This window comes from Bufo bufo, chromosome 11, assembly GCF_905171765.1.
Source record: "Bufo bufo chromosome 11, aBufBuf1.1, whole genome shotgun sequence".
Classification (NCBI taxonomy): Eukaryota; Metazoa; Chordata; class Amphibia; order Anura; family Bufonidae; genus Bufo; species Bufo bufo.
The window spans coordinates 47,007,560-47,032,933 of NC_053399.1; the positions used below are offsets into that span (position 1 = coordinate 47,007,560).

Consider the following 25,374-nt stretch of genomic DNA (forward strand, 5'->3'; position numbering starts at 1 on the left):
CACTTGTCTGGTACTTGTGTGCACCATGTAGTCACATTACTCCATTATTGGGTGGAGTACTTGTACCATCTCCAGAGGCTGTAGCCATTACACCTGTCTGGTACTAGTGTGCACCATGTAGCCACATTACTCCATTATTGGGTGGAGAACCTGTACCATCACCAGAGGCTGTAGCCATTACACCTCTCTGGTTCTAGTGTGCACCATCTCCAGATGCTGTAGCCATTATACCTGTCTGGCCTTAATCTGTACTACACAGCCGTATTACCCCCTTATTAGGTAGAGTACCTGTACCATCTCCAAATGCTGTAGCCATTACACCTGTCTGGTTCTAGTGTGCATCACACAGTCATATAACTTCTTTATCAAGCGGAGTACCTATACCAGTTCCAGATGCTGTAGCCATGTCTCCACTCCCATTATAGTGTGCATCATGCAGCCAGATTACTCCTATTCTCAGGCGGAGTATTTGTAGTATCTCCAAGTGCTGTGCCCTATTGGTACAATCTGTGGCCCATACGGCTCCTGCATTGCCCTTTCCTGGCTCTAATGTGTGCTAGGTAATCATATGGCCCCTCTTCATGCGGAGTGATGGTACCATCCCCAGATGCGGTATTCATCACTCTTTTCTGGTTCTAGTATGCATCTGGCACCCATTACCGTCATCCTCGGCGGTGTACTTGTACTATCTCAAGGCGCTGTATCCGACAAACCATCCTGGTTGTAGTATGTACCTGGTAACCATATGTCCCGCCCCCCCCTTTCTTGGGCGGAGTAGAGTTGCAATTGTTAGATCCAGTATATGGCTGGCCTGTTCAGATCTGACACCCGATGCAGTACCTCCTAAACCAGGCCTTCTGAATGCACCAAGTCTTCTCATTGCCCCTGTATTAGGCATGATTTTTACTTTATTGCTTGATGCAATACTTAACAGGACTTCTCAGTCCTGTTATGCACCAGACCACCACACTCCCTCCGCCATGGGCAGGTTGTTGGCTATCATGCTAGGTTTGTTCATTGTCAACCCTATAAAGTACTACTGTATTCCACACAGCCGCATTACCCCGTTTCATGGATGGAGTACTCGCGTTGTTGATAATGCCTCTCTGCTTTGTTTTCACAGAGTTACATGGCCCAGTCCTGGCAGAGTACCTGGATCACCACTGGATGTTCTATCCTGCAGGGATACGAAGCATTGTGAGCACCAGCTGCTACTGCAGTTTTCAGGTCATCGCTGGACATCCTCTCTGATATGGCTGTGACAGGACTAGTGAGCGCCACACACCTACTTGGTGGGTGTAATTTTCCGCTGCTCACTCGGACATGGTCCCGTAGTTCTTCTTCCATGGTCCGGGCGTTCTTGGAACTCCCTTATGTTCTTTGACTAGTTGTGCTGCATGACAGAAGTGCCGTTCACTTGGGCCTTGCCATTGTCTGCACCTGTCAGTTTCTTCCTCCTTCCTTGGGGGTTTCATTGTGCCCTGCTGGTAGCTGGTTTCTACATGTCAGTGTAGTCTCTCCCGGCTTCCCCTGGCGAATTCCGCATCCTTTTCTGACATATGGAGGTCTGGCGATTCTTTTACAAAATCCATGCTGCTGTACTTGCCCCTTCGATAATCTGGCTATTATTATCCTCATGTGGTCCAGTTCTGTGGACCCTACTTGAGCCTCTGACTGGGTAATCCTGCTTGGAGTCCCTGCCCTAATGATTCTTAGACCATCTAGCTGGCCGGTTCCCTCTGAAAAAGCTACTCATGGCATCTCTGACCGCACATGCACTGCATGACAGCTGATTCTTTAGGCACAGTTTGGTTCTTTTCCCTCCTGGGTCCCCATAGGCTTGTTTCCCTCTTGAGATTCTAATCTCTCTTCCCGTCGCCCCAGATTCAGGTCCTGGTACCTGGGAATTATTGCTCCGGTTTGCAATTTACATTCGTTTTGGCCACTTCTGGGATGAAGCTTTCCCTCAATTTGAGAACTGTTCCTCCTTAGGCTGTTTGGAGTCCTCGGTCTTCTACTCCAATATCTCTCAGACGAGTGTGTCTCCACTTGTATCACCAGGGCCTGAAACTAGTTCCTTTTTTCCTGAGGCTTCATGTGGCCAGGGATTCTCTGGTCTTACGTTTCACAGTGATGTTTTGTTCCAGTTTTTCTGAGGCTCGATTCTCGCCTCCTTTGTATGGGACGCATGTCTTTACGTTCCCTTTTCCTGGCCATTACCTAGGATCCCCTTCTCCCCCAGGGGTTGGCTGCTTTCTCTGGCAGGATGGGGTTCCCACCTGCCTTGCAGTGGAAGAAGGCTTGCTCCCTTCCCGTGGTGAGTCTTTGCTATTCTTTCTCTCAATCGTTCAGCCTCCAGTGCTTCCTTGTTTCCTCTCTTTCTACCCTAGCCTTCACATGGTGGTTGCCACAGACAGGCCATGTTTTTGGTCTGAGACAGTTTAGAGTTTTTTCCTTGCCGGATCCTCTTACTGGTCAGGTTCACTTGCTTCCAGGCCTTATGGTATCGCCTTCCTTTTGCCGAGGGGTGGTCTGCTGGGTCTTCCTTTAGCTTGTCTCCAGGAACTTTTTTCCAGTTCAGGACTGCTCCTGTCCTTTTCCCAGGCATTTTCTCTCCCGCCTGGTCCCCTCATAGTCTAATTTTTCTTGTTGGGTCTGTCCTCTTATAGATCCTCCTCCTGGAGCATTCTTCTATATGCAGAGCGCTAGGTCATTACCAACAGACACCTTCGGTTGTGCTGCTCTCCTGTTTCTTCAGGTGGAGCCCTGGCTCTTCCAGATCCTTCCTCGGGCTCTCTAGTGCGTACTCGTTCAACTCTCTGTTCTGTTCTTGCGCAGGACATCTAGCCCTGCTCCCTATGCTGTAGCTTCTAATTTTTCCCACCTTTGTGGAGCTGGGTGTTTCCCCTTGTCCCCTTCTTGCATATGGCCTTTTTTCCCCAGGCACTTGTCCTTGGGATCCTGGTGGTCTCCCATAATATTTTTCTTTGGACTCTTCCTGGTCCTGGAGCTTCTCGGCTCACTTCCTTAGTGTTCTATCTACCATTTCATGCTATAGCCTTTCCTGGTCCTGTTGGGTCACATGCAGGGGCTTAGCTAAAGGCACATGGGGCGTAGCCTGGTCACATGGTTCTCCTGCATCTGTACACCCAAACTTTTTGCATGAGATTTCCTTCCCACCCTCGGAGACTGCTTTGGGACATCCCATGGTGCTGTGTCCCCCAATGACATTAACGAGAAAATAGTTTTTTTTATACTTACCGTAAAATCTGTTTCTCGTTGGGGGACACAGATCCCACCCTTTGTTTTCATTTCTCTGTCACCGGGCTGCTGTTATTCTTTCCTTCCCGGACCAGGACATGTTGGTTCTTTGCCTTTGTTTCTCTCTCCTACTGCTATTGGTACAAACTGATTAGCCTAGTGTCTGTGGAGAGGGTATAGCACACCTGGGCGGAGCCAACCTTTTTGATATCTAGTGTCGCCTCCTAGTGGTAGCTGAGCATATACCCATGGTGCTGTGTCCTCCAATGAATTGAACGAGAAACTGATTTTACGGTAACTACAAAAATCTTATTTTTGCAGACCGCAAAATGGGCACGGTCGTGTTCATGGGGCCTTAAACTGAACATGAATGAGGTTATATCTTCCAGCTGTAGTGTCCATTTCAAGCTCTACTATAAAAAAGTCCAAAGTCACAAAGAGACAGACGCATCTTAAAGATTAAAAAATTTGGATGGCCTATGCCTAGGATTTCCATATTTTTGCCCCATAAGATGCACTTTTTCCCCCCAAAGTGGTGGAAAAAGGTCACTGCGTCTTATGGGGTGAATACTAATAAGCGCTTCCATTAGTACCGGAGGACCAGAAAGCGGTGAATGCAGCGCTCCCGGGCTTTGTGCTTACCGCTTCCTGGTCCACGGCCGTTGACTGTGCTATGGCTGCGCACAGCATGAGGATGTTCTGCGACATCACGCTGTGGGCGTCGGGTCACAGCACAGCAGCAGCAGGAAGAAGAGAGGTGATGAGCGGCGGTATCTGGAGCAGGAGAGGTAAGTGGATTTTTTTTTTTTTTTTATTTGCTCTGAGGCTGGGGGCTGATCTGAGGTCTGAAAGGTCTGAATGGGGGTCATTCACATTGGGGTCTGACCTAAGATCTGATTGTGGGTCTTATTAACATTCGGGGTCTGATGAAAAATATTTTTTTCTTATTGTCCTCCTCTAAAACCTAAAATAAGTTAGTTCATTAATATCAGATCAGTTGGGGGAGGCCAACTCCTGATCCCTCTGCAAGGAGCACTGTAGTCCCTTGTTCTGGCCACATCATCGGTCATATGGCACAGGGCATAAACTGAACCCCAGCAGGAAAATACAGCCAGCCTGAGGAAGCAATAAACACTGAGTCAGTAAGTTTTTATGCACTTTATTAGTGATACAATAAATAGATATAAAATGTAGAAGACCGTTCCCAGTGTCACGCTGTATTATTCATAGCAGACAAGTGAAACCTAACCACAATATCAGGTATAAATGTTCATTGTATATAAAAAAAAAAAAAAAAAAAAAAAAAAAAAAGAAGAGGCATTTTTTGATAGGAAACAGATTGGAAAGGTGGTATTCCATTTACCACTTCTGCTACATAATGGAAGGTACTGTACATTTAGCCATGCAGGATAAAAGGGCATCTATCAGCAGATTTGTACCTAGGACACTGACTGACCTGTTACATGTGCACTTGGCAGCTGAAGACATCTGTGTTGGTCCCGTGTTCATATGTGCCCGCATTGTTGAGAAAAATTATGTTTAAATATATGCAAATTAGCCTTTAGGAGCAACAGGGGCATTGCTGTTACACCGAGAGGCTCAGCTCTCTGTGTAACTGTTGCTCCCTCTGCACTCTGATTGACAGGGCTATATGTGATGATGTTTTCACTGCCTGGCCCTCTCAAAGTGCAGAGGACGTGTCCATTGCAGAGAGAGGAGAGCCTCTAGGGTGTAACAGCAACGCCCCCGTTGCTCCTAGAGGCTCATATGCATATGTTAAAACATCATTTTTCTCAGCAATGCGGTCACATATGAACAGAGGACCAACACAGATGCCTTCAGCTGCCAAGTGCACATGTAACAGGTCAGCCAGTGTCATAGGGACAGATCTGCTGACAGATGCCCTTTAAAGTGTCTGTAGGTGGAGAACACATCTAATGTGGTGCACTAGTAGAGACGTCAGATGTTGCTGAACTACGTTTGTTGTTGGCTGTGGTTGCTGATGATCTTATGCAAGTGGGAAACACTGCCCATTCATTTATGGGAGGGCAAGCATATCCACCATGTTTTGTTTTTTCTAAGATCCTTTCATATCTACCCTGGGATTCACGTAGTTCCAAAGGTGTCCATACACAAGTCAAGTCATCTGAGAGACACACTGTCAGACGACCATTGTTTAAGAATTAGCACGAATGTGCGATGGGCGATTCATCATGTCTGCTGAAAATGTGCCCGACCTGGTTGGAACATTTCAGCAGTGCTTGTCCAGAACTAGATGTGTATGACACAATTAGCTGAGCACCTGTCATTTTACTTCAGGACCAGGGAGTCCGTGTTTTTTGTTTAAAAAAAAAATTAAAATTCCCTGGTCACACCAGGTTCTTTCATATGTATAATCCCACAGACAACAGATCCACTACAATGAGCTGATCATAATCTCACGAGTATGGCTGGCCTAAACTTCCACTCTTTATATACTGATGATCAGTGGGGATCTGACACCCGTCACCACCACCGATCATCTGTTTTCATCAGCCACCAGCAAAACAGTTAGCAAAGCTGGAAGCATATGGCGCACTGCAGCTCACCTCCAATGGAATGGGGGATGAGGTGCGGTATACTATTATGGCCATTACACAGTGAACCGATCCCAATGCTTCCATCTCCATCCACTGTTATGTTCCTGGCACCTTCCAAAAACAGCGGAGGGATGGAGTAAAGGAGGGTGTCAGATCTCCACAATATCTTACATTGATGACCATGGGTCATCAATAACTAAAGAGTGGAAAACCCCTTTAAGTGTCCAGTAGCCCATTATATGCACATATGACAAATCTGTACTGTCTGTGATGACTATTGCTTGCTTGAACTTTTTGAAGTAACAGTAAAAGCTGCCGAAAATGGCAAACAGTCATGGGAAATATATGGTTCTGTCAATTTTATTCTAATGTAATAGTCAAGCTCTGTTTTAGGCTAGGAGTACATTAAACAATGCTGGTGCAGTGGTGTCCCACCTACCCACAATATTACAGAGGTGTACCCAATGGCAAGCACCAGACTATAGCCACCATGCAAGGTTTCGGTATTGGTACTCCACTGCATTATTCATAGTGAAGCTCCAGCCGCAGCTATACGCGCTGTATTATTTTAGGTTTATTTTGGGAGAAAACAGGATTGACACACAGATAAAGTCTTGTGACAACTCCCTAAAGCAGGGAGGCCCAACCTGCGTCCCTCCAGCCTTTGCAAAACTACAACTCCCAACATGCCCTGATAGCTGTAGGCTGTCCAGCTATGTTAGGAGTTGTAGTTCTGCAAGAGCAGGAGAGCCAAAGGTCGGGCATCTCTGCCCTAAAGCAATGCCTGTAAAGTGCTGAAAACAAAACTGTCCTGTTTTTTTTTTTGTTTGTTTTTTTACTTCTTTTGGATTGCACTTACATACATTATTGTGGATATGATTTCTAAATTAACCTGACCATAGAACACAGTATTAAACATATAGAAAGCCTTAACAACACAAGATACAATGGAACGCGCAGTTATGGAGCGGTTTTCAAAAGCTTTATTAGGCAACTTTCACACTAGCGTTTTTTGCGTATCTGTCATGGATCTGCAAACACGCTTCCGTTACAATAATACAACTGCATTCATCCGTCATGAAGGGATCCAGTTGTATTATGTCTTCTATACACTGCGTGCAGAATTATTAGGCAAATGAGTATTTTGACCACATCATCCTCTTTATGCATGTTGTCTTACTCCAAGCTGTATAGGCTCGAAAGCCTACTACCAATTAAGCATATTAGGTGATGTGCATCTCTGTAATGAGAAGGGGTGTGGTCTAATGACATCAACACCCTATATTAGGTGTGCATAATTATTAGGCAACTTCCTTTCCTTTGGCAAAATGGGTCAAAAGAAGGACTTGACAGGCTCAGAAAAGTCAAAAATAGTGAGATATCTTGCAGAGGGATGCAGCACTCTTAAAATTGCAAAGCTTCTGAAGCGTGATCATCGAACAATCAAGCGTTTCATTCAAAATAGTCAACAGGGTCGCAAGAAGCGTGTGGAAAAACCAAGGCGCAAAATAACTGCCCATGAACTGAGAAAAGTCAAGCGTGCAGCTGCCAAGATGCCACTTGCCACCAGTTTGGCCATATTTCAGAGCTGCAACATCACTGGAGTGCCCAAAAGCACAAGGTGTGCAATACTCAGAGACATGGCCAAGGTAAGAAAGGCTGAAAGACGACCACCACTGAACAAGACACACAAGCTGAAACGTCAAGACTGGGCCAAGAAATATCTCAAGACTGATTTTTCTAAGGTTTTATGGACTGATGAAATGAGAGTGAGTCTTGATGGGCCAGATGGGCCCGTGGCTGGATTGGTAAAGGGAAGAGAGCTCCAGTCCGACTCAGACGCCAGCAAGGTGGAGCTGGTTTGGGCTGGTATCATCAAAGATGAGCTTGTGGGGCCTTTTCGGGTTGAGGATGGAGTCAAGCTCAACTCCCAGTCCTACTGCCAGTTTCTGGAAGACACCTTCTTCAAGCAGTGGTACAGGAAGAAGTCTGCATCCTTCAAGAAAAACATGATTTTCATGCAGGACAATGCTCCATCACACGCGTCCAAGTACTCCACAGCGTGGCTGGCAAGAAAGGGTATAAAAGAAGAAAATCTAATGACATGGCCTCCTTGTTCACCTGATCTGAACCCCATTGAGAACCTGTGGTCCATCATCAAATGTGAGATTTACAAGGAGGGAAAACAGTACACCTCTCTGAACAGTGTCTGGGAGGCTGTGGTTGCTGCTGCACGCAATGTTGATGGTGAACAGATCAAAACACTGACAGAATCCATGGATGGCAGGCTTTTGAGTGTCCTTGCAAAGAAAGGTGGCTATATTGGTCACTGATTTGTTTTGTTTTGTTTTTGAATGTCAGAAATGTATATTTGTGAATGTTGAGATGTTATATTGGTTTCACTGGTAAAAATAAATAATTGAAATGGGTATATATTTGTTTTTTGTTAAGTTGCCTAATAATTATGCACAGTAATAGTCACCTGCACACACAGATATCCCCCTAAAATAGCTAAAACTAAAAACAAACTAAAAACTACTTCCAAAAATATTCAGCTTTGATATTAATGAGTTTTTGGGGTTCATTGAGAACATGGTTGTTGTTCAATAATAAAATTAATCCTCAAAAATACAACTTGCCTAATAATTCTGCACTCCCTGTATGTATTCTATAGCCATGAACACCATTGAAAGTCAATGGGGGACGGATCCGTTTTCTATTGTGTCCGAGAAAACAGATCCGTCCCCATTGACTTATATTGTGTGTCATGACGGATCCGTCTTGCATTGCACCATATCGCGGACAGAAAAACACTGCTTGCAGCGTTATTCTGTCCGCGATGGGAGCGCAACCAAACGGAATGGAATGCATTTGGGTGCATTCCATTTCGTTCAGTTCAGTTTTGTCCCCATTGAAAATGAATGGGGACACAACTGAAACGTTTCCATCCGCTATTGAGATCCTATGACGGATCTCAATAGCGGAATTCAAAACGCTAATGTGGCAGTAACTACTTGCATTCTCCATGAAATGACAATTCTGGAGCATCAATTCTTATGATTCTATGTTGTGGTGTTCTTTATTATTCAGACTAGAAGTTTGTGAATGAATTGCCACCAGTCTGTAATAAAGGTCCAGATGGGCGTTACCAGTTGGAGGGGTGTCCCTGCACACTCTGATATTGGTAGCACTGACTGGATAGTAGCAAACTGTGTGGGGACACCCCAACTGGTAACGTCTAGATGGACCTTTTTAATAAACAATTCTGGCAATTCATTTATAAACGTCTAGTAGGTATAATAGAGGAATGCAACAACATTTCTGTAGTGTAAGAACAGAACGCAAGTAGTTATAAAACAGACATGTCAGGAGAGGGGACAGGTCCTTTTTAAAGTGAATTTCCACCATGTTGTTTTGAGGTCCAAAGTTCTTTGCCGATTAATTTCTTAAAGGGTTCTTTAGGATTTAACAATTGATGACCTCTCCCTAGGAAAGGTCATCAATATCAGATTGGCGAGTGTCCCACACCCTGCACATCCAGTGCACTGCAGTGCTTTTCCCATCAGAGTAACTGGAAGTAGCGCTGCAGTGGATGGAGCGAGCTTTGTAGCCCCAACCCCAGAGCTACTCCAGAACAGGTGCTGGATGTCGGACGCCCGCCAATCCAATATTGAAGGCCTACCCTAGGGATAGTTCATCAACTGGTAAATCCTGGAGAACCCCATTAATATATTTTATTTGATACACAGCTACAAATCCTCCATCGAGATACAGACCCCCCCACCAATCAGTTAGTTTTCCCCGACCTATGGATAACTTTAACGCTTGGCACAACCCTTGTAGGTTCAATGTATAAACACCATATAGTAAGCCCTCCCTTGTGGAGAATGCAGGCGGCCAGCGTGTTATCTTTTAAATCTGTGTCCATACAGGGGATTTCGGAAAAATTAATGAAATGAATCTGCACAGAATTTTCAACCTTTTTAAAAACAACAATTTCTGAGGACATCACATGAAGTCGTACAGGTGCATGCAGGTTTAGTTTGATATTAAATATATTAGGATGGTAATTAGGGATGAGCGATTCGCATAATACTTTGTTTGAATACTTTACGGAGCGAGCGCTCCGTACAGTATTAGAATGTATTGGCTCCGATGAGCTGAAGTCTCGCATAATAACTTCAGAAATTCATTTCTACTGTAAAAAAACAAACAAAAAAACGAATGGTACCTTGGAACCGAACCAGAGTTCGGGAAATGTTTTTTTTACAGTAGAAATTAATTTATGAATTTATTATGCAAAGTTTCACAAGACTTCACAAAGTAATAATTTCGGCTCATCTGAGCCAATACATTCTAATACTGAATGGAGCGCTCGCTTCGTACAGTAATTAAACAAAGTATTATGCGAATCGACTTCGGATGTTTCATCCGAAGTCGATTCGCTCATCCCTAATGTTAATGTCACATACGCTAGATTTTTACAATTGGAAAACTAGCCCTGACCACTTGTAGGTTTCCTTCAAACACAGAAAGCAAGTAGCAACAACCCTGTGAACACAGACTGCTCCCTGGGTGCTGAGCTTGATGAATTTAATGATATTACCGCACGTGGGACTCACGTCACATAGAAAGGCACAGTTGTCATTTTGGCAGGCGTTTCTTTTTCCCTAGTAAATCTAGCCTCTGCGTCCCTCTAAGTTGGCACAGCCGACAGTTCCTGCTTCTGTGCCAAGTTTACAGAGTCATCTCCTTCCATTACAAAACTGATATTCACAAAGGAGCTGGTGGCCTCGGGCTGCTGTGACTGAGCGCTCGTCTCATTCTGCGGCTGGCCGTGCTGCTCCTGATACTGTTTCTCCGCATTCTCAGACATTTCGTTCTCTTCTTCCTCCTCTTCAACCTACAAATGAGAGAGATGCACGTGAATAATCAGAGCAGACGACCTTCTCCCTTTGCTTAGTGATCCAGCAGTGGACGGGTCAGAATGGCCAGGCTGATGGCTCTGTGATATATAGCAGCTGCAATGAACAGTGTTCTGAGTTCTTTCTAACATAGCTAGCATTATCAGTGCTACAGTAGCTCTTCTGCGGGATCGGACCAGACTTCCCTCCCCACGGACATCAATTAGCCTTGAGCATCCATGACCCTGTTACCAGTTCACTGGTTAACCTTCCTTGGTCAACATCTGCCATCATAATGTCTCCCTCTTAAAGGGCATCTGTCAGCAGATCTGTACCTATGACACTGGCTGACCAGTTGTTTGTGCTCTTGGCAGCTGAAGACATCTGTGTTGGTCCCATGTTCGTATGTGCCCGCATTGCTGAGAAAAATTATGTTTTACTATATGCAAATTCACCTGTAGGAACAATGGGGGGCGTTGCCTTTACACGTAGAGGCTCTGCTCTCTCTGCAACTGCCGCGCCCTGTGCACTTTGACAGGGCAAGACAGGGAAAACATCATGCCTGGCCCTGTCAATCAAAGTGCCGAGGGTGCGGCAAATGCAGAGAGAGCAGAGCCTCTAGGTGTAATGGTAACGCCCCCGTTGCTCCTAGAGGCTCATTTGCATATATTAAAACATAATTTTTCTCAGCAATGCGGGCACATATGAACATGGGACCAACACAGATGCCTTCAGCTGTCAAGTGCACATGTAACAGGTCAGCCAGTGTCCTAGGGACAGATCTGCTGACAGATGCCCTTTAAATTCACTGAAAACCTGGACATTTTCTTATTTTTCCTGCTTCCAACACATCAACTTCAAGACTGTTCACCTGCTGCCTAATACTGTATTCAGTACGAGAGGATAAACGCACAAAGATGCAACGCTTCGCTGTTATTGGCATTACAACACAATGTACTACATGAGCGGTGCGGGCCGGGTGCAATTACCACATTGGCTCTTTCTCAAATTCAGTGAGGGGAAAATAAAAGGGCAGAATGGCTGGAATCCTTTCAAATGTCATTCCCTTTTACCACAAATCTAAGTGACCAAATGTTGCTGTGGAGCGCTACAGATGATCACACACAGCTTTACATGTGTCTCCAATGGCTTTGGTCTAATTAATATGTGGGGTATGTCTATACTGAACCTTGCACATATGACATACAGTGATGCAACTCATTCTACCAGATGGAGGATGCCTGTAAAGGAGGATGAAGACAATGCCTCCATTAATAATACAACCATATAGCCTGAAGTGAAATTGCTGCATACAAACATTAGCAAAACTGCAGTAGGTAAATAAAATCTAGTGGGGATTAAAAGGAGTTTGTCATCAAGACAATGTATCCCCCACCCACGGGATAGGGTATAAAGGTGGATTCCCATGTTGCAATAATTGGGCAGATTATCAGGAACAAACGAAACGCTCATTCCCAACAATCTGCCCTGCACACGTTCAGGATTTATGTGCAGACAATCCGCACTGAAATCCGTGCCATCAATTGGTCGGGATTTTCCGCAATCAGATTTTACTCTCCCCATTGAAGTGAATGGAGAAAATCCGGTTAGGAAAAATAAAATAAATTGAAATGCTGCGGATTTTAAAATTAGCACCGTAGGTCAACATCTGCACGGAAAAAAATCTGCACCATGTACTTGAGAATTTCGAAATTCTTGTGGAATACAATGTACATGACCTACAGTGCGGGTTTTCCACAGGCAAATCTAAGCAGAAAATCAGCATGCAATCCAAGATCGTGTGCATTTAGTCTAAGGGTAAAGGCACACGTTAGGATTGATGTGCAGAGAATCCGCACTGAAATCTGCAGGTGTTCACAGGAAAATCTGTGCGGACAATCCACATCAATTGGTGGGGATTTACATGCGGCTTTGGTGCGGATTTTACTCTTCCCATTAAAGGGTGAATGGAGAAAATCCTGTTAGGAAAAATAAAATAAATTGAAATGCTGCGGATTTTAAAATTAGCACCGTAGGTCAACATCTGCACGGAAAAAAAATCTGCACTGTGTACATGAGAATTTCAAATTCTTATAGAATACAAAAGTACATGACCTATGGTGCAGATTTTCTGCACGCAATCCTGATCGTGTGCATTTAGCCTAAAGGTGCAGCCAAACACCTGACGATCTGTCGTTAGTGCAGGCATGTAAATTATCGTTTCTGGGCAGCAGATTGCGCTGTCTAAACTGTATGAGGACGAGAGATTGCAGCTGTGGAGGTGTAGTATAAAACGAGATGTTAAATCTGTTTCTTTTCCGTTCATTGGGGGACACAGGCTTGACCGTGGGTATAGCTGTTGCCACTAGGAGGCGACACTAAGCACAAAAGTGTGAGTTCCTCCCTTCAGCTATACCCTTCCTACAGGCACCAAGCTAAATCAGTTAGTGCAAAAGCAGTAGGAGAAGCAAGACAAAAACAGGAAAACCAAACTATGTACAAACCCAGAACCACGCAGCAAAAGAGAGAATGGGTGGGATCTGTGTCCCCCAATGAACAGAAGAGAAACTGATTTTACAGTAAGTACAAAAATCTAGTTTTCTCATCCGTATCATTGGGGACACAGGCTTGACCATGGGACGTTACAGTGCGGTCCCAGGGGTGGGCCTAAACAAGAACCCTCCAGACAATCAGAGAACCGCCGTCTGCAAAACTCTACACCCCAGAGAAGCATCAGAAGACGCAAAGGTTTGTACTCTGTAAAATTTGGAAAATGTGTGCAAAGACGACCAGGTAGCCGCCTTGCATACCCGAAGGGCCGAAGCCCCATGATGCACTGCCCAAAAGGCCCCCACTGCCTGAGCAGAATGAGCAGTAACCTGGAAGGGTGGGGCCCGGTCACTGATGTGGTATGCTTCCACAATGGCCAAACGAATCCATCGGGAAATGGAAGTTTTAAACACAGCCAGCCCTCGTCTCGGCCCCTCTGGAATGACGAACAGGGAATCCGTCGGCCGGAAAGATGACATCTGGGACAGATAGATGCGAACGGCTCGTACCATATCCAGAGTGTGGAGCAACTGCTCACTAGGATAAGACGGGTCAGGACAAAATGAAAGGAGAATGATCTCTTCATTGAGATGGAATGCCGACACAACCTTCGGAAGGAAGGACTGAACAGTGCGAAGGACTACTTTGTCTTGATGGAGGATCAGGAATGGCGACCGACAGGAAAGAGACGCGAGTTCCAACACCCTATGGATGGAAGTGGTTGCCACCAAAAAGGCCACCTTGTAGAACAGGAAGCGAAGCGACACCTGCTGCATAGGCTCAAACGGTGAAGACTGGAGAGTGCTGAGCACTAGATTAAGATCCCAAGGATTCAACGGAGGACGGAAAGGGGGCGCAGAGTGCGCAACCCCCTGCAGAAAGGTCCGAACCGCAGAAAGCGAAGCCAAGTTCCACGGAAAAAGAATGTAAACAGCCGAAACTTGCCCTTTGCGGGAGCTGAGAGCCAGCCCCAAGTCCATGCCCGACTGCAGGAAACAAGAGTCGTGACAACGAGAAACGAATGGGAGACAGCTGGTGACGCTCGCACCAACTAAAGTAGGACTTCCAGGTCTCAAACAGAGAGGAAGTAAATAGCGGCCCGACGTCAGCTTCGGGGAAATCACCCCCACCGCCGCAACAAGTGGAGAATCTGAAGACTGAGAGTGGATAGCTTCTCCAGGGGCAAGAGTACCTTGGCCTAAAAGGTGTCGAGTAACATGCCCAGAAAGGTTAGCCACTGAGATGGATAAAGACATGACTTCTGCTGGTTCAGGATCCATCCGAAGCCTTCCAGGGTGTCCAGGACTATGCGCAGGCTGTCCGCCATTGCCCGGAATGACGGACCCTATATCAGGATATCGTCTAAGTAAGGGATCACCACTATACCCCTGGCATGGAGCAGGGCCATGACCGCCACCAGAACCTTCGTAAAGACCCTGGGAGCTTTGGCCAGGCCGAAAGGGAGGGCCACAAACTGGTAGTGAAGGGTGACTGACGCAGATGGGAACATGAAAATAAGCGTCCTTGATGTTGTGAGAGTAATGGTCAATGATTTTTCATATAACTCTGTAATCCATGCATGAAAACTATGTTCTAGTATAGTTAAGTTGTTATTGATCTGATTGAATGTGTAATGTGATCTCATCATATTCCTCTGCTGTATAACATCCATTATGACCTCAGGAACACACTTTAAGGGCCATCTGTAGATGTAACTAGACGTGTGTACATGCACGGAAAAGGGTGTATGTCCCTGTCTGAATAGTAACACAATTACATAATTAAACATGCATTTTTGTTCATATATAAAATCAGTGGACTCAGTACATTTTTTTTTTTTATCAACTTTGTTTTTATTGAATTATATAGACATATTGACATCCATTATTACAGCGTCCAAGTACAACAAAGTCCCTCCGTGGGACGCATGACTTCAATGGATGAAACAAAAATATCGACTTCCGGTTCCGGCGCCGCCATGTGAAGCAGCTTGGAGCAGGAGCTCCCCGAATACCAGCCACAAATCGAGACATACTGCCCGTGTGACTGCCTCCCTGAAGTAGGCAGCGGGACCGCAGGGTGCGATCACGCTGTATGGATCGCTACCTTGTGAACATGGGCAAAAAACTCAAGGGCAGAATGCTACCATCACCGACGCATGGGGACGAGAGGCCAGCCAGCATGGCGCCAAACTCAGGCGTGACGGATCTAGACGCGCTCCAGAGTCAGCCGGAGCAGATATCAGAGAGAAAGGAGACACAGATTAACAGGCCGGAATCTCTGATTAAATACATAGATTACAAGGCGCTTGCAGTGGAAGTTGCTGCTCACCTGGCGCCAGATCTGCGGGAAACCCTGGCCTCTTCAGTCACACATGTCATGCAACAGCTGCAGGATACTGTGCAACAACATGATGCCAGACTAGATGTGGCTGAATCCCGAATTCAGGTGATGGAGGACACCGCAGAATCGATCCTCCACAAACTACATAAGGTGCTCACGGAAAACAAGAGATTGTGTGAAAAAGTGGAGGACTTGGAAAATCGCTCCAGACGCAATAACTTGAGGTTGGTGGGTCTGAAAGAGGCGATCCCGGCGGGGGAGTTGCTGGCTATATGTGAGAACGAACTACCTGGAGTCCTGGGGATTTCGCGCCATTGCAAGGTGGAGCGTGCACACAGAGTGGGTCCGAACAACCGCAGTGACGACCGGCAAACAGTCAGACCCAGGCAGGTCATCATGCAGTATTTAGACTACTCAGATAAAGAAGCCATCCTCAGAGCATACAAAGCGCGTAAAGGCCCAGTCATGCTGAGAGGGGTGAAGATCTTAATCTTTGGGGACTATTCTGCGGAAGTCTCTAGGAGGAGGAAGGCTTTTTCACCGGTCTGTACGCAATTGTACAACAGAAAAGTCAAATTTGCACTGGTGTACCCAGCGTCTCTCCGAATCTACCGTCCGGATGGCTCCTCTACGTTATTTCACTCACCAGAAGAGGCCTCCAAAGCCTTGGAAAGAAGCACGTCATCGCAGAGAGAAATGCCGGGGACACCGAGCCATCGTGATCGGGACTGGGGCTTGAATGGCCAAACGGATGACCTGATGCTGATGGGACCACACGAGCAACCCACAGTGGATCGATTCGTCGCGAGCTCGAGCCAAAGTCGTGAGGCTAGATGATCGGCCTGCGGAGTATGGCGAAGCACTACATTGCCCAGGTCCAGGGGACAATCTGGACTCCAGAGCGTTTTGAGGGGTATGTGGTGGGGTCGGTCTGTCGGATGAGGGTAACCGGGGGCAGATTTGCTCCCGTAGGGATGTCTGAGATCTCAATTGATCCTTGGGGCCCCGGCTTTCCCGAATCCGAGAGGCAGACCCGCTGATTCAGTGTGCCTGGCCATTATGTAATGTTATTTTATTGTTATGTACCGGAATGGCTGCGGGTGGTGGGGTTTGGCCTTTTAGATGGTTGGGGCACACTGCACCACATTCTTAACGTTGATATACTCTGCTCTGACATAGTTAAAATTAGAAATGTGCTTTCAGTAGGTTGGTAGCTAGGGGGGCGTGGCGATCACAACATCAGGATCGTGCGCTCACACATGGGGAAAAAAGTGAAGTCACTAAATGATCAAAAATGGCCTTCAAAGCCATATTTAGGGCTTGGTATACTCAGGCTCTACACCTGTTATTGTTGTTGTTTTTGTTATATTGCAGGGATTTTGGGTAAAGTTAATTGGGTATTTAACTATTGGATGTCCGCCGCTCCCTATCTCCACATGCAAATTGACACACAGTGGGAGCCACCATGAGAATAGTATCCTGGAATGTTAAGGGGTTACGCTCCCCTCAGAAGCGTAACAAAGTAATTCGACATCTAAAAAGCCTTCATGCTGACATAGCCCTCCTGCAGGAGACGCACTTATCGGACGAGGAGTATGTCAGGATGAAAAGGGAGTGGGTGGGTACTGTGGTTGGCTCCGCTGCAGTTAATCGAAAAGCGGGAGTGATGATGTTGATACACAAGAATTTGTCTTCTACTGTTCTAGAACATTCGTGTGACGATGAGGGGAGATGGTGTGTAGCGAGGATCTCACTGGGATCAGATGAATTCACGATATACAATGTTTATGCCCCTAATGGAGACAATAGGCCATTTTTAGCTAAATTAGCCGGGATTGTTGCCAAAAATGGGTCATCCAACAAAGTGGTGGGGGGAGATTTCAATGCTGTGCACTCCTCTAGGGAGGACAGGAAATCCTCACGGAAGCACGAGGAACGCCTGTCTGTAGCTGAGGGGGGATTGGTAAAATTTATGGATGACACAGCACTAGTAGACTCCTGGCGGCTTTCAAACCCAGATAGCAGAGAGTATACTTTCTACTCCAACCCCCACGACTCATGGTCGAGAATCGACTATCTTCTTACCTCTAGTGGTCTAACAAATAGGATCTTAAGAACTGAGATACATGACTTGATTATATCAGATCATGCCCCCATCTCTTTAAATTTAGCAGAAAGACAGCCCAGGGGTACAGACATCATTTGGCGCTTCCCAACATTCTTATATCAAGATGAGAATTTTGCGGATCTATTACGGGGATGGTATTGGGAATACAAAGGGGATAATAGTTTGCACCAAGACTCACCATCCATCTACTGGGATGCAGCTAAAGCGGTGTTAAGAGGTCGCATAATGGCTTATACGCAGGGACTCAAGAGGAAAGTGGTTCAAGAATTAACAAAGCATAGCCAGGCTCTTCGTTCGGCTTATACAGAGCACGTGATTAGGCCATCAGAACAATCTATGAAACAATGGAAGGTAGCCAGGGAAAACTATGAATTGTGGTACGAGAGAAGGGCAAAGATAGATATGTCAACTTCCACGGCCAAATTTTTTAGGGAAGGTAATAAGTCAGGTAGACTCTTAGCGTCATTAGTGAAAAATGCTAGGCGACAACATCACATCACGTCCATAGCAGACCCTCGGGGCGAGGTTCACAAAAAGCCAGAGAAGATTGTTACCGTTTTACGTGACTTTTATGCTAAGTTGTATGAAGACCCGGGCCCAATAGACTCAATGTCCGAGTTCTTTCTGAAATGTACCACCCTCCCAGCACCGTCGCAGGCCCAGCTTGAGGCTTTAAATTCGCCAATCACGGATTCGGAGGTCTTGAAGGCAATCAAAAACTCGAAATTGCACAAGGCACCGGGACCTGATGGGTACTCCATAGAATTTTATAAGATGTTGGCGGGAGAAATAGTGGAGCCTCTTACTAGGGTTTTTAATGGTGTTCTCACGGGCTCTCCCCTGTCATCCTCAGATAATGTGGCTTATATTAAGTTAATTCCCAAGCCAGGGAGGGAGGAGTTGCTACCCTCGTCGTACCGTCCCATCTCACTTATCAATGTCGACCTAAAGATAGCAGCGAAAATAATGGCGGATAGACTTTCCTTGATAATGCCTGACCTAGTATCCCCATCCCAGTCGGGATTTATCAAAAATAGAGCAGCAGTCTCAAATATCCGCAAAGTCCTCACTGTACTCGACGCAGTGAAAGGGAATCTTGATAGATCTGTAATGCCTTCACTAGTTGCATTTGATGCGGAAAAGGCATTCGATAATGTGAGATGGGACTGGTTAAATAGGGTCTTGGATGAAATGCAGATTTCCGGTCCCTTCAGAATATTTGTATCAGCACTCTATAGTGATCCCAGAGCCAGAATCTCGATACCCGGATTCCTGTCACCACCTTTGAATCTAGCCAGAGGGACGCGCCAAGGTTGTCCCCTCTCGCCACTATTATTTAATATAGCCCTGGAGCCGTTAATTAGGCTACTAGAGGAGGGAAATATTTTTCAGGGTATAAAGGTAGGGAAAACTGAGGTGAGGACTTCGCTATTTGCTGATGACCTTCTCCTTTTCCTTTCTGACCCGTTGGCTGACTTAGAGAAGGTAGTGCGACTGTTGAACTCATTTGGTCCGGTTTCAGGTTTCAAAATAAACCTAGATAAATGTATGTTACTCACATTGAGAACTTCCTCACCAAAGCCCAATCTGCCAGAGTCATGTAATCAAATAGTAGTAGCGGAGACCTATATCAAATATCTAGGCATTAAAATAGGGAGAACTTCAGAATCACTCTATGCTCTAAACTACATTCCCCTATTTAAAGCAATAAAAAAAGATCTTGACAGGTGGAAAAATCTCCCTTTGTCCCTAACCGGCAGAGGACATCTTATCAAGATGATCTGCTTTCCGAAACTCCTATATCCTATGCAAACACTGCCATTGCTCTTGACACACTCTGATGTTAGAAGTATCCAATCCATGTTTACATCTTTCTTATGGTCAGGGAAAAAACCTAGGGTGGCCCTATCTAAGTTAATGTTGCCCAGGTATCAAGGGGGCTTGAACATCCCAAATATACGGCTCTACAATCTGGCCTGCTTGTTCAGGCATTGCCTGGACTGGACGGGTAACACTCACTTTTACTCCAACCCTAGTCTGGAACAGCAACTGGCGGGTGATTGGCCACTGATAAATTTACTACACACCAGGAGACAGGTACTTTCACCCCAGTTAAAACACTCTCTGATTCTACGAGACACTATGGTTACTTGGAAGGAGGTACGTAAACTAGCCAAGAGACCATTCCTGGCTTCCAGAGATCTGGAGTTGTGGAGGCACCCCGAATTCCCACTGGGAACACAAAACAAAATGTTTAAAACATGGAGATCTAGAGGAATACGCACATTTTTAGACGTGCTTCACATATCTGAGAAAAGATATATGACGTTCCCAGAATTATGTGACAAGTATGGTCTCGATGGCTCCCAGTTTCTTGCCTATCAACAACTAATACACTTTTGCAGGCAGAGATTGATTGACGTTTCCAGTGAATGCATAAACCAATCCCTGGCATTTTCTATGATGCGAAGCGGTGCTAGATATTCTATCTCTCATATATACCTTGTCATTAGAGAAGCAGTAGATAAGAAGATTGTGGCCGGCCTCTTCAAAAAATGGGGGAGAAAATTAAAGGTGTCGTTACCAGTAGAGGAAGTCTTGACGGGGTGGTTAAGAGTTTGTAAGGCGGTGCCTTGTGAAAAATGGAAGGAGTCACATTTCAGACTCATGCACTCAGCGATTTATGCATTCAATGTAGTAAGAAGGAGCCCAAAAGAAGGTTATTTAACAAAGTGTCCGAAATGTGATGCAGAGCAGGCAGATTTGATGCATTGTATGTGGGAATGTACTTCTGTTCAGTCCTTCTGGAGGTTGGTGGCTGGTTGGATTAAGGATACATGGGGGGAATCGTTAGCTCACAGTCCCAGCACACTACTTTTCCACATCTTTGAAGGTAACGCTAAACCCAGGTTGATTGTTGATGTAGCCCTGTTGGTATCTCTCCGTGGCCTTTTAAATTGCTGGCTCAAACCCAGCACTCCTCAAATTAGTGAACTGATTTCTCAAATGTCACACTTCATGTATATAGACAAACTCGACACGGAGCATCAAAAAGAGAAAAAAACAAAGGGATTCTTCCGTAAATGGCAAATTTTTATTGAAAAACATCTCCCACGGAGAGATATCACGACACTAATGGCATCTTTTAGATATACGGAGTGGTACTCAAAGGCAGTGTTGACTGGGAGCATTGGAAGGTTAACAGGTGGCACCCGGGAGTCGGGCCCGGTGTTATAAACCACATATATAAACCCCGAATGAGTCAGTTTGACATAATGTATAAAGGGGGATTGGGATCAAGTACGGACATCCTTTAGGGTGGGGTGGGAGGGAGAGGGGGGGAAGTTATTGTTGTGTTTCTTTTGCTTAAATAAAAGCTTGCATGTACTCTGTTTTATCTGCATGTGCTCAACAATATTCATACTACTGGGACATGTATGCAATATGCCTATTATCATTGTAATGTATGATATCTCATCTTTTTGCTTGCAAATGTGTGACATGCAGTAAAAATGTCATGTAGAAAGATTTACTATAATTAAAATAAAATAAAAATATGTTCAAGAAACAAAAATATCAGGAAATAGCCTGAGATCAGTGTTACATCAGCCTAGAGGTTACAATCTCCTGATGCTTGGCATCAACATTCTCAAAATTACAATAGCATATTACTATCTTAGTGACATTGATGCATACCAAAACAGTTACAAACCAGGGAAAACATTAAAATAAAAGGAGTGAAGCAAAGAGACAAGAAAAGGACAGAAAGGAAAGAAAGAGGGAAAAAAAAAAAAAGAGAAGAGAAAAGAAAGCATAGGGGAAAGTCACCCCGAGCGACAGCTGAATCGAATCAACTCTTCATGAAGAAAAACTAGCCTGCGAGTCTTTACCATAAGATGAGGATAACCAGGGACTCCAAATAGGAAGGTACTTATGGTGAGCGCGACATGATCTACTGGACATCTCTTCGAATCTACAGATTTGGTGTATTTTTTCAAGCCATTCCTTGGTAGAGGGAGGTACCGTACTCAGCCATTTCAGGGGAATCAGTGACTTCGCTGCAGCAAGAAAGTAAGTAACTAAAGATGAAGAAGATTGGCGTACTTCCGCCGATGGGCATCCCAGAAGGACCATTGCCGGATTCAGCGTAAGCCTTGTCCCCACAATTTCTTCTATTATCTTTTCTATTTCGGACCAAAAGGGGCGGATAACCAAACATTCCCACCAAATATGGGCGTGTGTGCCTATTTGCAAATTACATCTCCAGCACAGGTTAGTGGGAGCCAAACCATGTAAGTAAAGAAACTCCGGGGTCTTGTACCACCGAGCCAGTAATTTATAGTGAGATTCTTGCAGACGTATACATCTTGAGTAGCCATGGGAATACTGCAGAATCTGCCTAGTTTCCAGATCCGTGAAGGAAAGATCCAGTTCCTTTTCCCAGGATGTAATATATCCAGGACTACTCAAGTGCCTAACATTTCCCACAATGGCCATCATTTTAGACAACTTATTAAGCCTGGTGGTCGGCATCGACAGCTCCTTTTCAAAGTCGGTGATCTCTCTAAAGGGATAGTTATCTCGTAAAAAGTCTGTGCAGCAACTGTTAAAATGCGAAACATGCAAGAACGTAAGACTAAAGTTCGGAAGTCGCGTCTGAAGGTCAGATCGGCTGGGAACCCCTCCACTCGGGAACAAGTCTGATACAGAGATATGGGATAGTTGATCCCACATAGGCTTAAAGGTCATTGATTCTCTCCCAGTAACCACAGGTATTAAACTAGAGGGCATCAATGGCGAGATCCCAGGTGCCAACTCCGGTGACAGCAGCGCCCACACGCGTGAGGCTCCCTTAAAAAACAAATTGATATCCGACGGGTTATGCATAGTACGCTTTTTGGAGGGGATCCACATTTCCCTTAGCAGGTCTCCCTTGTATGCCTTATTCGACCACTCAGAGATACCATGTGGGTCGGAAAAAGCAGTTAGATTGGACCATCTCCTCAATTGAATCGCTTTATATAATGTATACGCGTCGGGTAGTCCTATACCCCCTTTGCACACAGGTCTAGTGAGGAGAGCATGCGCTAAACGAGGTCGCTTTTGTTTCCATAAGTACCGCGAGAAAAGTGATTTCAATCTGGTAAAGAAAACTTGTGGCAGGTCTATTGGCAGCATTTGCAGTTTGTAAAGGACCTTTGGGAGTACATATGTTTGGATAACATTCTTCCTACCAATCCATGAGATCAGAGGAATATCATAATCTGTAAGGATTTTTTGAATCTCTGCTAGAAGTGGACGGAAGTTCGCATCATATATTTTGTGTATGGAGGAGGGAATATTTACTCCCAGGTACTTGAGAGAAGCTTGAGCCCAAACAAAAGGTGAAGCTTCCTTAAGTCTCCAGAGTCTATGTTTTACTAGGGAAATATTCAATAGTTCTGATTTTGTGACGTTGACTCAGTACATTTTGACATGTTTTTCAAGGATAATGTGCCAGATGTCCGGTGTACATTTCCATTGCTTGGAGGGATGAACTTTTGTCTATATACTTGTCGAATTACTCATTATCTAATTATACAACTATATCCTAATAATAATTGTATCACGTGTATCTATGTTACCTTTAAGTGTCCAATCATATGTATTGTAGCCGCCTTGAATAAACCCTGTTACTTCTACTATCATAAGGATATAAAATAAAGCTATTTTGAGGGGGACCTCAGATCTCCGCAGATACAGCCCTTTTGTGATTGTGTCTGCGTGATTAGCCAATAGGCCTAATACCTGTTTGTTGATTGCTTTGTACCTGAAATGAATTACTCCAACAATGTCTATTGAGGACAAGTACTCCCCCGGTTCCATGGACACAATGACCGCTCTCAGGGTCTCCATCCGGAAGCGGCGGAGCCGAAGGAAGCGGTTGAGTGCCTTGAGGTCCAGAACGGGACGGAACGTCCCCTCCTTTTTGGGGACCACAAAGAGATTTGAGTAGAACCCGCGAAAACGGTCTTGCACAGGAACTGTGTGAGTAGCCTGAAAAAAGGTATTTGCGGCAGAGGGAGAGGTCGGAGGAGACGAGCGAAAAAAAATAGGGACTGAGGGGAGGACCTGAATTCCAGCTTGTAACCCTTTGCGATGACCTCTCTCACCCAGGCATCAAGAGACGTGAGCCAGCCAAACATGATGAAGCCGGCCGCCCACCCGATCGGAGGGCGCTTCTGGAAGCTGCATGTCATGCAGAGGAGGTCTTGGGGTTATAGGACTTGGAGCCCTGTTGACGGGGACGCCAGGAAGGGCTGGAAAAATGTGAAAGGGGTGAAAAAGAGGTTTATGCTTTTTTGACTTGTTGAAACGAACCCTGTTCTGTGGTAAATGAGTGCTCTTACCACCTGTAGCATCAGAAATGATCTTGTCCAGGCGTTTGCCAAAAAGTCTGCTGCCGGTAAAGGGGAGGGCCGTCAGGGTCCACTTTGAAGCATTATCTGCGCCCAGCAGGAGAGCCATAAGGGCTGACGAGCGGGCCATAAGCCTGGCCGCGTCAGAGAGGCTTCAGAAATATACGCACTGGCATTGGAGTGCTGCAGGGCAATATCGGAAAGTTCCCCCGAGGAGAGACTCTGAGGTAGATTATTTGCCCACTCACCCATAGCTTTGCTCACCCATGTAGAGGAAAAAAACGGTCGCAGAGCTTCAAAGGAAGATTTTTGCGAAAGTTTCCAATTTTTTATCCCTGATATCAGAGAAAGAAGCCCCATCCACCATCGGAAAAGTAGTATGATTTGCCAAGCGGAATACTGACGGGTCAACTATAGGTGAGGACGACCACTTCTTAGTCAAATCCTCCAGAAATGGATAAAAGACGTCTAAGCGTTTTGGCAAGGCAAAACGTCTATCAGGAAAATTCCTCTCCTTGGAAAGAGAGGAATCAAAATCCTGGTAGTTGGGGAAACATTTGGGCGAGCGACGGGACCTCCTAAAGGAAAAACTTGAGTCGGCTGATGAGGGTGCGGGGTCCTCAACCTGTAAGGTCTCTATAACCGCTGTAATGAGATTGTCCACCATGGAGGACAGCTTTGAAGACTGACCCTCAGGAGAGACAAAATCCTCATCTGAAAACCTCTCCTCAGAACATGCCTCTTCCAAGGAGACACGTCGGAGTGAGACTCTCTGGGAGGTGGCGGAGAGGCAGAGGAAACGGGAGACGCAGACACCCTTTTGGGGGAGGATGGTCTGGCCTGTTTAGCGGGACAGCCGCGATGGGAATGTGCCCCAGGATCCCCAGAGTCAGACTGGTCAGAGGACGGCCTTGCAGACAAACACACCAGTATTTCCACAATGGCTTTGTTGGTATGGGAGATATCCTGTACCATCTTTGACAGGGAGCGCGCCGACTCTACCATAGGCTGGGCAGTGGGGGCGACTGGGTCAGGGGCAGAGCCACTTGGCGGTGGAGCAGAGCACGAAGAGCAGAGGGGATCTAACTGACTGGATGGAAATTTTGAGTGACAAGAAGCACAAGCAGAATGGCGCACAGTGAACGCTTTGGGGCCTGGGGTCTGGGCTTAGACATAATGAGTACCCTGTAGTGACAGGTATGAGGTTGAGG

The 25,374-nt window shown here is 45.7% G+C and overlaps 1 protein-coding gene and 1 long non-coding RNA gene across 3 annotated transcripts in view; both read right to left on the reverse strand.

The window, feature by feature from the left end:
- Nucleotides 1-5,607: 5,607 nt before the first annotated feature.
- LOC120982436 lies at nt 5,608-6,937 on the reverse strand. Its single transcript, XR_005774898.1, has 2 exons — nt 5,883-6,937; nt 5,608-5,849 (listed from the first exon to the last, which is right to left on the reverse strand). It is a non-coding gene; the product is annotated as an uncharacterized LOC120982436 (long non-coding RNA).
- A 3,572-nt stretch (nt 6,938-10,509) lies between these two features.
- The window catches only part of FAM177A1 (family with sequence similarity 177 member A1), a 33,768-nt gene continuing 18,903 nt past the window's right edge, over nt 10,510-25,374 (reverse strand). For both annotated transcript variants that reach the window (XM_040412567.1, XM_040412566.1), the window contains exon 5: nt 10,510-10,743. In XM_040412567.1, the coding sequence (XP_040268501.1) occupies nt 10,537-10,743 (207 nt within the window). In that variant the 3' untranslated portion in view covers nt 10,510-10,536. The remainder of the gene's footprint in view (nt 10,744-25,374) is intronic.